The 15,959-nt window shown below is 47.8% G+C and overlaps 1 protein-coding gene across 8 annotated transcripts in view; it reads left to right on the top strand.

The window, feature by feature from the left end:
• PCYT1B (phosphate cytidylyltransferase 1B, choline) overlaps nucleotides 1-15,046 on the top strand; it is a 32,120-nt gene extending 17,074 nt beyond the window's left edge. For 4 of the 8 annotated variants that reach the window (XM_066980622.1, XM_066980605.1, XM_066980613.1 and 1 more), the window contains exons 6-9: nucleotides 894-972; nucleotides 4,061-4,269; nucleotides 6,556-6,744; nucleotides 11,203-11,431. In XM_066980622.1, coding sequence (XP_066836723.1) covers nucleotides 894-972; nucleotides 4,061-4,269; nucleotides 6,556-6,744; nucleotides 11,203-11,421 — 696 coding nt within the window. In that variant the 3' untranslated portion in view covers nucleotides 11,422-11,431. Of the gene's footprint in view, nucleotides 1-893; nucleotides 973-4,060; nucleotides 4,270-6,555; nucleotides 6,745-11,202; nucleotides 11,432-12,377 lie in introns of those variants that run through there. The other 4 variants (XR_010826025.1, XM_066980593.1, XM_066980584.1 and 1 more) reach the window with 4 other exon arrangements.
• Nucleotides 15,047-15,959: the final 913 nt, after the last annotated feature.

Here is a 15,959-nt window from a genome sequence, read left to right on the forward strand (position 1 = left end):
ATAACAGCAAGCCTGTGAACGTGTATCAGCTGATTATTTAATTCAGTTAACTCCAGTCACTGAAATTAGGTAAGCTGCATTGCTTGCCTTAGCCTTTGTCAGAAAAAGCTGTATTTCTCTTGCCATTTTTTTCTCAGTGTGCTGGGGTGATTTCTCGGAATGCTGGGATGGTTTCTGAATGGCAAAATAGCACTAAAGGGTCATCCATAAATTGACATTCAGGAAAGGAGATCATGAGGAGATCAGTAAAGTTATCATGTCATGACTGAAGCCCTATTAAAGTCCTGAATTAAAGGCACATTTCCAGTTAATGTCAACAGGTGCAATAATTGGCCAGTAATACATAAAAATACAGCGTGTCTTCTAAAAGGCAGAATATGATTTCGTACATGCTATTGACTGTCTTGCAGTACATGTCTTAACAAAAGCATAATTAACTAGAATTAGTGTCCACATCACTGGGTGATGAATGGACAGCATGACAGCTGTTGGTGGGCTGGTATATACGCACAGCCCTAAGGAGACAGAATCAATAATCCTGCCTCCATGGTTTTGCAAGTAAAGGCTTTGCCACTTGACTTAGCTCTTCCAGTAACAATAAAAGCAGATACAGCTGTCTTAGGTTTTCTACGGAATATCACACAGAAAAAGCCAGAGCAGTGTGTTAATGACAATGCTTCTGGAGACAAGCTTTCTGTACTTTCCTAACTGATCACAGAACATAGTAGTTTTAGCCCTAAATCTAGTGCAATATTCTAGGTGATGGCTTTAGGATGAGAATGTCAAAAGCAAGTCAGCTGAAGTCAAGAAAAGAGTTGGTCCTCCACAACGACCCCTCATTGAACCAAGATTCAGTGATGGTGGCATGTGATTCTTCTTCTGTTCACTGGCAGATTGACTTTGTAGCCCACGATGACATCCCGTACTCCTCCGCTGGCTCAGATGATGTATACAAGCATATAAAGGAGGCAGGTAAGGGCAACTTCACACTTCTAGTACCTTTCTTTTCAGCCTTGGCTCAAATTCTTTTACTGCGTTTTGACCACAACTGCTGAGAAAGAAGCAGCAGAGATAATACTGCGTTCTCTTACACCCTCACAGTAGGTATTGCTGACATCAGCAGAAAGATTCAGTTTGCAAATCACAATGTCCTTGGCTGAATTCTTGCCATAACCCCCAGGAAACCATTCAAATCTATCAAAAAGGGGCCCCATCTTTTTTTTCTTTTTTTATTTAAATGATTTTAGGTTGCTCAGCTAAGATCTCTGAACTAATAAACATGAGTTCAGTTCCCACAACAGCCCAGCCAATTGCAGCGACTTGTTGGTAACCACAAGTTGATGACTCCTTGACACAGAACAGTCTTTAATGTGGGAAGGCACACCGTCAGCCTTCAGGAGTCATTAGGATCCACTTGTGATTTGCACCGAGGGTTTTTTTCGCTACCCTGGCAGATGGTTTAAATGAGTGCCAGAGTAATTAATTGGCATGACCATTTAGCTATTTGGTTGACTACAGTATTACATTGAAGGTGAACATGCTGAAGTCATCAGGAGTTTGTGTCTCTTTGGTTCATGGAAGCTGAATTAAATCTGAGGAGACCATGTTTAGCCACATTTGCAGGCAGCAGCTATCCCAGCACAATGACTAGTGGAGGAGTAGGAACTGGTCATTCCTTTCTTCCACTGCTTCCTGGAGGTGCTGCTTTGAATACCGGGGAATCCATCCTCTTCCAGGTCTACAAAAACGTGTTTTGGACGTTTAAAAGAATTCCAGAGCAAATCCGCCTGCTGATAATTTGTAGTGCAAAGTGACATTCTCAAGCTATACAATGACAGCAGTAGGCTCAGTAGACCTGAGCTAAAAGAATAAGCTTTTTATAGCAGCAGTTCTTGATCGTTTTCCAAACGCAAACATCACTGTGGTGTCAGACTCACAACCCTCCTCTGGGAACTGCTTTTTCTACAGCTTCAGAGCCAGCACCAGCTTCCTTTACTAGGCAATGGGACAAACATACCTCTGGTAAGGACAGGTCACTGAGGGACACACAGAATGCGTGCCAGCTGGGAAGCTGTTTTGACTTAGACCTATAAGGTGCTGAGTTAACAGTACAATGGAACAGGCACCCTTGGTGTCACTCTGTCGTTATCAAACTGAGCTGGAGAGTGCCCAAACCTGGCACATCTTCCTCTGCTGTTGTTAGGAATGGGTGTAATGTGCATGCATCTTTATGAGGAATTCAAACTTTGCACAACAGAATATGAACTTATAGCTTCAGAGATGTGTTCTGTCCTGCACATCCGTCACTGCAGGATGCTGGAGAAGTGACTTCAACCTTGTATGACTGAAATTTGTTAGATTGAAGATGGGAATAATGTTACTTGTGGAGGGTTTTGAGTTCTAGTGACAGTAGTCCTGACACTCCAGAACACCATTATGATGGCAATGAATTTCCTGTAAGGTATTTTGTTTTAAATAGACCAATGCTGAGGATGCATTTGTGCTTTTTCCTTAGTTCCATTACTCTCATTTTCCCACACTGAGTAGTTAGCGAGCAGAAAAACAAATGGGAAGTGTGGAGCTCTTTGTGTAGATTCCCATGGACTACTATTTCCCCACTCTAGTCAATGGGTGGGAGAGTATATGGACAACTGGGAGCTGTGCAATGGTGTGCTGACTAAACCTCTGTACATTTGTAAACAATTAGGTTTGAAAACATCAATCAGTATAACACATGGAGCCAATGAAAGCAAAACCAGTGACTAAAGGTGATGTTCCTGCATGTGGCTTTGTCCACTTACTGGAAAACAATTCAGCACTTGGCTTAGCAAGGGTAGGGTTTGGGTTTTCTTAATGAATTCTTGTAGCTCCTGTCAATAAAGGTTTTTAGCTTAAAGTGGGTTCCAAAAATAGTTTCCTGAGTGACTACTGCATGCCTGAAAAGCGTGATCAGGGAACCCTTGCTGCTCACGATTAAAACAATCTATTTTTGAGCAGAATAGTAATTAGAGATCATAAAGAGAAGGTATCACTTATCATTTAGTCACAGGAGGCTGCTAAGCTTCTTGATTTCTTCACCAGTTCTTTTTGTAACCCTGCGAAATTGGCTACCAATGCTGCCTATTTCAAGTGAGTATGTGAAGACTAATTTGACAAAAGCGATAGCGTCCTTTTAAGACAAGGCACTTTTTTTTTTTCCAAAACCATTTCCAGTCTTAACTTCTCTCTCTCTCATCAGCAGTTTAATTTTGCAATTACATGTAAGTGATAGAAGTAATTTTGGTAGCCCTAAATAACTACTAAAACAAGGTGAGCTAGTATTCTGCTATTATTGCCTTTGTGACTTGCTTTAACATGTTAAATGAGCCTGTCTTGATGAGGAGCAATATGTTCCTCATCTATGTCGAGGAAAATCAAGCAGTATTAATAAATTGCCAGTTTTATTAGTTGGAGAAGGGAGAGTGATTATCCAACCCCTTAACATGGCCAGGTGTACATGAAATGGGCTGTAGAGACCGATGGCCTGTCCCCATTGTATATATCCACGTTCGTTCACACCACCATTACTTGCCATCTTCCTGTTACAAGCTACCAGCACTTCCTGGGTGTTTCCATTTCCATACTGTAATGCAGAGTGCACATCTCCAACCTGGAGGTGCTCCATGGCTTTGGCCAGTGGTTTGTTTTACCGCTTTGCTTTACTCAGCAGAACAAAGACTGTCAGATGGTGCAACATAGAAATGGAGGGGAGAGTGGAAATATGCTGGAGAGCCCAAAAAGCCTTTCAGTAATGTGAGTGGAGGCCAACTGCTCCCCCCCAGCCCTTTATATAATGTTAAATAAGGGCTGGCTCAGGAGCCAGTCTGGCTTCCTGCATCACAACTGACACCGTGCAGCAGGCAAGTTTTAGCCTTTCTGCAGGCTGAGGGAAAATGAACCATGTAGAAACCTAGTGCCTTCTCTAAGCTCACACGTGAGGGAGATAAAATAAACTAGAAATAAGATGGCCAGAATTGCAAACGTCTTGACTATGGTTAGGCGTTTTTGTATCCATTCTCAGCTACCTGCCACAGTGCCCGGTCCTGCCGTGCTTTCCCAGCTGGCTTTCTTTTCCCACTTTGCTCAGGGATGTTCGTACCAACGCAGAGAACTGAGGGCATCTCAACGTCAGATATCATCACAAGGATCGTCCGGGACTATGACGTGTATGCCCGACGCAACCTCCAACGGGGATACACCGCCAAAGAGCTGAATGTTAGTTTTATAAACGTAAGTACACTCATCCACAGTCACTTCTGAAACAGCCTCTCGTAGGACCCCAAACGTAGCACAGAGGCTAAGAAAGTGTTTTAAAAATAGAAGGCAGAGCTGTGAGGAACTTGACTTAAAAGGAATTGGTAAGCTGAGGATAGTTTTAATTACTCCTATTAATTAGCGGCTTCATTTCCATCTTACACTTCCATATTGGTAAGAAAGCTGCTGCTCCCTCTTCTCCTTGAGCTGTAACTGACTTAATAACATACTAGGAAGAAAATCAACCCCCCAGCTGCAGTCTTCTCAAACACAGACCCAAGAGATGATCTGTTTCTCTGTTCCCATTGTGAGAAGGCAGCACAGAAAGCAAAGATTTTGATATCCAAACTTTCTCGACAGAGAGACAAGATAAAAACAAAAACAACCAAGACATGAGATAACTAGAGGAAGCTAAAATGGATTTTAAAACACAAGGAAGTATGTCAGCAAGTTAATGCTTAAATGATGGTGAAGAGGCCAGAAGAGACGGTATGTAGCAAAATAGGTAGGGCAAGAGTGCTCTTTGAAAGGATTTCTCAGAAAAATTTAGCAGCTCAAGTTATGCAGCTTCCACATACAGAACTGCACCTTGCCCTCCCATAAAGTAGCAGAAATGAAAGTTTACTTCCCTCCATTTTCTGTTCCAAGTCCCAATTTCAAGTCCCTACGTTACTGAAATCTTCACTGTGATTGGGCTAGATCATAGGAGGCATTCCCCTCTTCTCTGGAGCTGGGAAATCCCCTTGTGAAGGACTGAATTGTGTCATGTCATTAGGATTTTATTTACTCGTTTCTTATTTTGAAGTCTGGCAGATAAATGACAGTACACAGGGCATAAATATTTATTTCACTGCCCTTCTTTTCAGTCTTCTACACCTCTAAACAATTCTGCTCCAAGTATTCCACCCAAAATAGCTCTTAAATTAGGGCATGCTGGATGCCTTGGTGGTTCTTAAAGTTACTTTTTAACTATTGTGAGGTTAAGATACTGTTACATATCTTAGGCTTCCCCCACTCGCAAACACTCATCACAGAATCACAGAATCACCTAGGTTGGAAGAGACCTCCAAGATCACCCGAGTCCAACATCTGACCTAACACTAACAAGTCCTCCACTAAACCGTATCAGTTTTCTGAAGTCCCTCCTGACATTTGGTTATTTAGCTTATAGTAATTCAATTGCAAAAATACTACTTTTCACCAGAGGCATTTTGTGTTTCAAAATAAAAAATGCGATTTCACCAAGACAGAAAAGTGTTGTTTTCCTAGATAAAGGAAGGCTTGGTTACTTACTAGGTGCAAAGTGAGTTAGGTTTCTTTGGAATTCATTGATTTTGTTTGGCTTTGTGGCCTGCAAAGATGTTTTTTCTTGTGATTCTTGAGATAGAATATCCCCCTCCCATCCACATCCCCCCAGCAATAAACAGTATATATTTTGAAAGTAAAGGGTCAATTAAATGAAGTTTTCAGGAAATTAAAAGCTGATAGTGAGTCGTGCTGCTATGAAGATGATACTGCCTTCAGGGGCACAGCTGTAGGTAGTTTTGTATACTGTACTTCTGTGGAGCACAGAAGCATTTCAGAACAAAAAACCTTTAACCACTGAAGTGTTTTAGAAGCTTGGCCAGGTGAGAGTGTCCCAACATTATCTTCTCTTTTCCTCTCTTTGTCTGTGCTACTAAGCAATTAGGAGTTTATTCTCTTTTCTACTAAGTTTCCTAGCCACAAGCCACTGGCCTATGCCCATCTTACTGTTGTAGTCAGAAGCTCCTGTATTTGCCAGGCTCGGAGGTGAACGTAGTTTTCCTTCTGCTCTGCAGAAATCTGGCCAAAGAGGCATTTGGGACCAAGTCAACATCCAGGCTGTCAATTCAGCAGTGGGATGCATTGCTAGGAAGCAGAGGGAGATTTGCTTTTGCTTGCTCCAAAGTTAGAGCTGTTAATTTCTCACTCGTATCCTTCACAAGATTCACAAAATTTTAAAATTTTCAACTTTTCATTCAGTTTGCAAATAAAGTAAAGAGTCACGTAGTGGAATAAAGATAGTAATCATGTAAAACATTATTTTCGATATGTACTTCCTGCACTTCATTACACATACATTAAATTTGTGTATATAAATACAAAGTGAGAACAGTTAACCAAGGCCATATGCATTACGATACGTTAATGAGATTTTTTTTCTTCTTCTCTACTTTCAGTGCCTAATTATTCCCAAATCCCTATATATATAATTAATGTCTGTCCACACTTTTAAAACAGGAAAAGAAATACCGCTTTCAAAACCAAGTGGACAAAATGAAAGAAAAAGTAAAGAATGTGGAAGAAAAATCAAAAGAATTTGTTAACAAGGTGGAAGAGAAGAGCCATGACCTCATTCAGAAATGGGAAGAAAAGTCCAGGGAATTTATCGGCAACTTTTTAGAGCTGTTTGGACCTGATGGAGCTTTGGTAGGTGTTCTGCCATCCCAGGAAGTCTGAGTGTTGTTTTTATTATTATTATTTTTTATCCCTTATAACACAGATCAAGAGCAAATTCTTTTGCTGTAGTCTTTATTTTGAAAGCCAGCACAGCAGACTAGTGCCAGACCTGCTTGTTGGATCCAATAATGCATGCCAATACTGCAGCAGGAGGATTTGCCATGTCTGTTGCTTCTTCAGGACAACTTCTATCTTTAATGTTTATAGATTTTTTTTTTTACCAGGGTGATGCCTTGCTGTGAAATAAGTTGCAATGCTGGGTATGATGCTGCATTCAGTAGTGCTGCCTAACAGCCACATACCAGCAAACAGGCTGATACCGTCTGTTTTCCCCGTTAGCACTAAATGGGACCACACAGGCATCAGAGAGAAATTATACACTGAAGTTGGTGAGGGAAACAGCAGCATTGAAAAGTTGAGTTGTTCCGTTCGTTCTCTGCATTCAACAGTAGAAGATGACAATTTTCTAGCTTTAAAAACTACCGATTTAATGTTCTGAGAAATGATTTTACATGTCTAGTGGCCAGGGTCTTCTAACTGACTACAGAGAAGTTTCAGGTAAAACTGAAGCACTTTTGAAGGAGTCCATGGTAAGTGCTAGTGCCCCGCTGCCCATTCACCAAAGGTTTGCAGTGCTTTGGGAGGGCAGCTGAGAGGCTGTAACAGTACCGTTCTAACGAGAAACCCGAAGGTCTTACCTGCTCAAACTAAAATCACGCAATGAGTGGTGAGTTGGTGACAATCCAGATCCCCAGAAGAGTCCTGGTCCCCTTTTTTCATTTCTGATAGCCTGTCAGACATTCAGCAGCTTTGTTTTCTTGTAACACTTCCCATTGCTAGCTTGAAGCCAGCAGCAAAGCTTAATTTGAATGCAAAGGTTGCCATTTGTTTGTACAGAACTTCTCAGCCCTTCTTGCTGGGTGTTGGTCCTTTTCCAACAAGCGCTCTGCGCAGGTGTTTTCTGGTGAAAGCCCAGGCCCCAGCCAAGCCCCTCAATACAGGCACGATCTCAGATGTGTTGTTTTAGTTGGAAGCTCCTAGCGAGGCTTTAGCTAGGTCTCAGGAAATGTGTGGGAGCGGGAAGGAGAGCAGCAAGCGATGCAGAATAAACTGAGGGGAGAAGAATAAGAACTAGACAAATACTGAGCAGAACAGCAGGATGCTTCAGTGGTACCTTTTCACACCATGGTGTGCAGACAGGCAGCTCCCTCCTCACTTGAAAGCAAACCCTTTGCAAGAGAATTGTGCACAGCTTTAACTGCTTATGGATTACAGTTTGACACAAAATGTCGATAGAGGCAGCAAGCCAGAAAACAAACAGTTTAGGACGAGCGTGAACCAGATACTATTGGAGTAGTTTTAAAAAGCCAACACACACATAATGGTCTCCCACCTTACTTTTATCAGTCCATACTCAAACAATACAGCGTCGTGAATAGCACGCTATGTTGGAAGGATCTCAGCAGAGCTTCCGCTTATAAACAAACCCTCGTCCTTTTAGCAAATTGTTCACTAGTGGTATCATTTTCCTTTGGAAAGTGAAAACTGTAAACTCTTTTGATGACTAGCCCAGGTTTACCTGCACTGACCACATCCACGTGAAGAGTGTGTTGATTGCAAGTCAGCATTCCCAATGCGGAGACAGTCCTATGGCCGTAGGTGCTGAACAAACAGAATGCTAATAGGTCCTGTGAAGTCCACAGGAGGTGAGGTGAGTTGGGTTGTGCAGAGAGAAGAGGAGAATTTCAAAGCCTTTGTCCTATTACCTTGCTCTACCCACTCAAAAACACACACTGAGGACATTTTAAAACCCTTTAGTGATAAATATTTTGTGGAATTCGATTTATTAGAGAAAAGCTGCTCTGTGAAGGTCTTCTGAGGGGACGTTGGGGTGTTTACTGAGTTAGTGTCTGGACCACAAAGTAGGAAATCTGATGCAATCAGAGACCTTTGCTAAGAAAAAGCCTGGAAGTGTCGAGAGGAGCGAAATCTCCTTGTACTCTTGCAGGAAAAGCATCAGTGACAATGAGCTGAAAGGTGTTGTGGCTTTTTTAAATCAGTTTGAGCCTTGCAGCAGGAAAGACTTTTAAAATAATGATAACTTGCTATTAGTGTCAAAACTGTTATTAACATTAATTTGCCGTATCACAGTTAGTTAGATGTTGCTTTTAATGTTGACATTAAAAGTACAGGAATCGTTATGGGCATGCTAGCTTCCTAGATCAGCAATTTGCATTCCATTAATATGCTATTATTATCTCACAAATAGTCATTAGAACATACTTTATGCTGGCATCAATTTTCTAAAAGTGAGGGCCATGTAACCCACAAAAATCCAGCAGTTTCTGGAAAAGGTCAGAATGTCAGTTTCCGAACTGCAAGGATGTATGCAATTCGTTTGTAATTTAGCCCACCTGTACAAGTCTCTGTATGTGTTTTTCTGGGAGAGTCACAGAGGTGTCAGAAACAACAGCAATTAACATGGCATGAAACTTCTGTTCTGGCTTGAGAGCAGCACAGCACAGCCTGGTCCCTCCTGGTCGACACGGAGCGCCGTGGAAGCAGAAAACAGTGGGACTAATTTCACCCCATTTCAGACATTTATGAGCAGACAGCTGCGTTTCAGATTAGTGGAGAGAAAGCAAAGCTTACAGGACAGGATTTCTGCGCCAGTCTTCCCCTCCGAGTGCGATGAACCATCCCTTCAGGGGCTGGTTTCCCTCTGTGAAGTGCACAGAGGGAGTCGGGCACTGCCACGTCAGGACACGGCCGCCCGTGGTGAATCTCATGGGTTGCAGCTGGAACCCGGGGCTGGTCTTCAGACCATGCCAGGTGCGCATGGCCTGGACCTTCAAAGCCCGCAGAAGAATCAGCATCTCAAAAGCAGCAGTCCTTCGTAATGCCCCGTTGGTGCCTGTTTGGTGAAGCAGAGGAGCGTCGATGTGTAGGCAATATAATTTCCTTTGCCCAGCCTCACGTAGGATGTAGGTGTCAACACAGATCCCACGCTAAGCAGCATGAATGCTACAACAAGCCACAAAATTCGGTAGTGGGAAAAATATATTTGTCCAGCAATAGTTTGCCAAAAGCAAAGTATTTTCTAAACTGGCTGTATCTGAACTTGCTTGAACCAAGGCTTTGAAATGCTTGTGTGGTGTCTCGGAAAGGTCCAGAGCCCCAGCGTTGTCCAACCCTCCGGTGTGTATGGTGGGTCCCTAACTGGGTGTATTTATTCAGCACCAGCGCCCAGAGCACCCCCGCGCTAGGAGCGCTGGCTTGTGAAGACCTGGAGGTGTGAGTTACCCTGCTGGGGGGGAGGAGGGTCAGTCTGGAGCCAAATGAACGATGCTGCCGCCACCTCTGGCAGCTGCCAGGGGTTTAGCCAGCACGGCTGGTGCCTCAGGCACTGACGGGCAGGCTGGGCACTCTCCCAGCTGAAGGTGTGAGCGCATCGGTCTGTTCAGGCACCCAGCTGCGGTGAGGAAAGGACCAGGGAGGAGGCGTCCTGTGGCTCGGCCGGGGGAGTTAGCAGGAAGGTGGGGTTCTCCCTTACAGCCCAGGGCACAGCCACGCGCCTGCGGCCAAGCGGGCTAGGCAGAGCAGAGACAGGGCCGGTGACGGGTCAGGCTGGGCTGCTCCCATCTCCAACACAGGTACCGCAATACCAGGAAGCATCGCAATGTTACTGAGCTTCCTGAAATGGCTGGGAGGTGCCAGGGGCAGGAGGGAGACAACCTGCTTTGCTTGGCCAGGATAAAAAAATATTTCATGTCAAAGACCATGCTTTTGGTGAGGGTTATTTTCAGGGAGAGGAAAACTGGCTGAATCAAGCCAACACAGCGGGCGAACACCTGGCTGATGGGTTGGGCCCAAAGTTTATAGCAAAGGGGTTCACAGCAGGCTGGCAGAAATCAAGTGATTCTATGAACAGAAACTCAACTTCTTTGACTTAAACAGAAATTTTGCACTCCCACCACTCGGTTGCAGCAGGCTGCAGGGCTCTGCCAGCACCCATGACATCCTCACAGCTTTCAGCAGCACCAACCTTCCCCCGTCTACATGCCTCCCTTCCGTGGCAGGCTGACGGTACGTGTCAGGAGCAGCCACCTGCTGGCTGTGGAGCGCTGAGGAAGTGTTGCCTGGTCTGGACCTAGGGGAGGCGCAGGGGGAGGTTACAGCCCAGGGGTCTTCATGCACGAGAGCAGTGCTGAGCTTGCCTGAAGTCAGAAGCTGCTCTGCCACCTGCACTGCAGTGAAATCCAGGCTCTATAACAGAGCTAAAGGCCCACAGGGTAAAAACATAAACTGGGTGAGGGAGCTCACAGAGGAACACTCAGGTTTGTTGTTTGTGCTCGATCTTTAATGCCCTGGATCAGCCCAGAGCAGAAACCTGGTGGAAAAACCTCGCGTTTGCTGCTCCTCTGGCAGGAAATACTGAGTGGCAAAGGGATGGGGAGGAAGAGTGAGAGGGGCAGCCCTGTGCTCCCTGGCTGGAGGAAGGACAGCACAGGGCACAACCGCTGCAGGCACGGAAGGGGAGGAGGAACCAAACATAAATGCAAGCTGAGAAAGCCTGGGGACCTCGGCTGCCCAAGCAGCATGCCCAGCACACGTTCTGTGGAAGCGTTTTGCTCTCAGGTAACTTAACGTTGCTGGGGATGGCTCTTCCATTCCAGCTGAGCATCACCTACGAGCCGACTTCCAGCGCTCCAGGCGAGGCTGAGTTCTTGCTCCCCCTATCCAAGCGCAGCAGTGAGTCGCTCGGATTTTGCATTTTCAACATGAAGCCTGCAGCAGCCGTGCAGCACGAGCCAGACCTCCTGCAACCCGCCCCTGGAGCCTGACTGCAAGGCCACGCCGGCGCTAACAAGCAGCAGCATTTGCCTTACTGCAGCCGCTCACCTGACTGAAAAGTGGGGCTGCTGCACCCCGCCAGCTCCAGCAGGTCCCCACTTGGCTTTACAGAGCAAACGACAATAAAGCCCAAAGCAGAACATACGGCCTGCACACGTTTCTCTTTTTAATAGATGTCTGAATTCTGGCATTCCCTCCCTTGCCCCCTACCTGAAGGGTTTGGTGATGCATGCCCCAGGTACCTGGGGAAGTGGCTGCCCGTATTTGGCAGGCACGGGGCTGCCTCCATGGGGAAGGGGAAGAGGAGGAGAGGTCTCTGCTGGCCAGGAAGCTCAGCAGGAGGCAGGTGCCCTGTCCCAGCACACCAGGAGGAAGAGGTCCTGGGAACGAGGGGCACCTGGAACTCAGGCAGAGAACTGGCTGTTTGAGACAGAATCACCAACACTTCTACAGTCAGCCAGAGGGAGGTCCCTGTGGTTGGCTCAGGACAACACGTGGAGTTTTCTCATACTAGGGGTGTCCTCGCTAGGACAAAAACCTCGTCAAGTAAAAACAACTTAGTACGAGCATGGTGTAAGAGGCAAAGCACATCTGGGATGGGCTGGCTGTGCTTCGGAGCAGAAGCCGGTTTCTCTGCCCTCCTCAGGCAAGAGGAGCCACGCGGAGCAGCCCCTGCTTGCCCAGACACCTTCCCCTCCCTCTTTGCGCCTTTCTCACGGAGCACCTCTCTCTCCCCTTTGTTTTTGCAGAAGCAGATGTTCCAGGAGCGAAGCGGCCGCATGCTCCAGGCTTTCTCTCCGAGGCAGAGCCCAACCAGCAGCCCTACGCGAGGCCGCTCTCCGTCCCGTTCGCCGTCCCCACCCTGGGTCTTCAATAAAGCCTCCCCTCCCTCTTCTCCAAAAGCTGCCTCCGCCTCCCTCAGCAGCATGAGCGAGGGAGACGAGGACGAGAAGTAAAATAAAGATATATTTTTTTAACCATGAGACAGAAGAACAAGCTATGAACTCAACCGCTGGATGGGGAGAAGCGCGAGGACCATCTGGGGTCCCTCTGACAGCAGGGAACGTGCCCTGGGAGATGTCGAAAACAGACTGGAGCACAGCAAGGGAGATCTCAGGAAGAGCCGATCCCACCCCCGCTCCCTCGCGGTGCCTGGAGGCCCCACCAGCAGCGCTTGCCCGGCGCCGTACCGGGGACTGGCAGCAAAGCACCCGCCTCCGTGCACGTCCTGTCCTCCCCAGCGCTGCCGCTTTCTGCCCCGCGGGCTGGCCGGGCCGGCGGGACCTGCACCGAGCCCACAGGCAGCGCGGGCAAAGCCACGGCCGCTGCGTCGGACCCTGCTAACCCTGAGCTCTTCCAGCACGGGAAGGAAGGGCGCTGCTGCTGCAAACGTGTTCCGAAAGGGGGAAGGAAATTTCACCTCTTTCTTTTTGAAGGAAGTCTGCCCAGAGCCCAAACCGTGCCAGCAAAGCGGAGAGCTGCCCGGCTGGGTTTACGGAAGGTCGTTCGATGCATTCAGGCTGCGCAATGTTGCTTGTTGACCAAGCCTCTGTCCAGGGCATACGTAGAGATTCAGGCCGTACCGACCCCCTTTGCTTTCTCAGAGCGTTCCCCATGTTCCTAGTGCCTGACAACTTCTGTTCTGCTCCCCGTTTTTGCACTTCAGAGACAAGTAAGTAAATGAAGACAGTCCTAACTGGAATGTTTTGCTGTGGGAAATAGCTGGTTTGAAGGCCTTGATGGTTTTTACTGGTGAATTCCAGAAACGCACGTGGGATCCCACAGCCTAAGAACAAACCTCTCTCCCAGGAACCCTGCTGCTCCCAGACAGGCATTGCCAAGCGACGAGCCCAACAGTGCTACTGTCCTCACATGCTACTAATCCAATTAGATTTAAATTTCTCGTAAAACCCTGAACAAGATGTGTTCATAGACACGCTGCCCCTGCACGGGGTCCCGAGGCCATTCCTCTATCCCAACCTGGAGAAGAGGCTGGAAAACACAATGGAAACCTTTTAAACGGGATTAGGCATGGGGATTTTTCCCCTCCTGCTGTGACACCCGTCTGTCCCCAGGCAGAACCACAGCGGCAGTAGCACTGACGCAGCTTTCCCCTGCCCCTGATGCTCCAGCTGATCTCCTTCCAGCTCGGCAGCGAGAAGCCTGCCAGCCTGGCTCCACTCAGTCCCTCAGCCGGCACCGGCGAGGGGGCTGCAGGCCCGCGGGGCTTCTGAGCGTGGAGGCTGCCCCGTCCCTGAGGCTGCCCCATCCCCCCATGCAGGAAGCTGCAGGAAGCGCCCAGCCCGCGGTGCTCGGGTCGAGCTGTGAAGCAGCAATGGGATTCTGCGCCAGGGCAAAGCCTTGCCCGTATGGAGCCCTGAAGGAAGAGCCCGAGCGCGCCCTGCAGCAGCCTTCCTTCCCGAGGGACGTGCTGGGTAACTGCTTTCCCTCCCTCCCAAACTCTCCAGACAGGTAAATCGCAGCCCCCTTGCACCAAGCACCGCATTAGCCCCGTGTTTAGTTCCCTCCCCACAGCTTTCACCTACGGGATAAGGGGTAATGGGGTAACCGATTTGCCTTCGGGAACACTTTGCCAGACACAGCTCTGACTACCGCAAGACCAACCAGTATCTCACGGCACTCTTTGTCTTCTGGAGCCCAGCGGGGTCCTTCGCAGAGCCGCACAGAGGCCATCAGGGAACAGGGTGACCGCTGCTTCCACGGGGCAGCGCAAGGAGAGCCGCGGCTCGTCCAGCTGCTGCCAGCTGTGCGCCTGATGGGGCCATGCAATTACGACCTTCCTCAGCCTTAGGCAACCCGTTACTGTAATTTCGCACCTGGGATGCACTCGTCGGTCTCTCTGATCCTTTGTAAGTCTAAGTCTTCCCATCGCAACCCGCTCCTCCACCATGGAACCGTCTGCTCTCTACTGGTGCTGTTTACACAACGAGCCATGTCCAAATGCAATGGAGGTGGGCAGGTTTTTCTTGTTCCCCAGTTCCTCTGTTTGTCTGAATTCCATAACGCTTTCTGTCCAGCAGCCCCTGATCAGCAGTTTGAGCGGAAGACAGCATCCGTGACTTGTACGTAGGACCTGGAGAAAAACTCGGCGGCGTGACCTCTTTGCAGCGGGAGCTGTCTCTCAGTCACAGGTGGCTACCCCGTGACAAAGCCATATACTGTACCAGGCGTCCTCCTCACGTTTAGGACATCAACGCTGAAGCCTTTCCCCCGCTGGTACAGGCACCGATATCCACACGCTTTCTCCAGCAAACCAGAACCTCATTGTCTTTGGACACGTGGAGGGCAATTTTGCACTTCTGAGTCATGGTTGGGTTTTATTTTTCATGAGTGTTGCTTTAATTCAGTCCTATTTATCAGCCAAGCTCCACGTGAAAAATAAACAGCGTACAACAGATACGCGCCGCCTCTCACCTTCATTTCACAGCACGTTCAGGCGCACAGGCAGCCCCCGGCCTGACCCACTGACGGCACAGGTACCTCTCGTTGCCTCCGTCCTCGCAGCCCAGGGCTTCACGCCCTCGCCAGTGCCACCCGAGCAGCCTCTCACGCCGCTCCCTGCGCCGAGGGGATCCCCGCTGCCCCTTGCCCCAGCGCAGAGGAATCAGGGCCTCGCTGTGTGAATTTTCACTCCTAAATGGAAGGAGGCAGCAGGGTTTCCGCAACCTTCCTGCTTCTGTGCCCCAGCTGCGGTGCTCCGCGTGCGCCAGGTCTACGCAGAAGTGCGAGAGCAAACAGCAGCCCCGGGGCAGCTCCTGGGACTCGACTCCAGCTGAGTCAGCCCGATGGCTGAGTGCTCCTGCTTCTTTCCTTCCCTTTTGTCCTTCCTGTAGGAAATAAGTTCTTGCTGCTGCAGCAGCTGCAGACAAGTCATTTGGTTGTTCTCTGTTCGGTTGGTTTGCAGTTCTGTGCGCATTTTTTTTCCCTTTTGTTGTTGTTTTGTTTTAGACAGCCCTGCCTCAGGCAGGGAGAAGCTCAACCAGCAGACGAGGTTTCAGCATTTCCCAGCTGAGCCATTTTTAAATACGGAATAAGAAAAGTCAAAGTTGGTCAGCAGAGCAGAAAGGATTTTCTGCAGTGCAAGGCAAAGAGCTCTTGTGCCAGCTCTTGTGTAACACCCGAGTATTTGCTTAGTTCTATACCCTGACGTCATCTAGGTATGAAATAAAATATCGTGTAAGCTCACTGACAGAGATGATTTAACTCACAATGCTCAAGCAAGATAAATCAAGCATTTAAAAAAACACTACAATGTGTGTGTACATGAAAAATGATTTCCAAATACTGCAGGGACTGAGTTCTCCAAAAGA

Source organism: Anser cygnoides, chromosome 1, assembly GCF_040182565.1.
Source record: "Anser cygnoides isolate HZ-2024a breed goose chromosome 1, Taihu_goose_T2T_genome, whole genome shotgun sequence".
In the NCBI taxonomy this organism is placed as follows: Eukaryota; Metazoa; Chordata; class Aves; order Anseriformes; family Anatidae; genus Anser; species Anser cygnoides.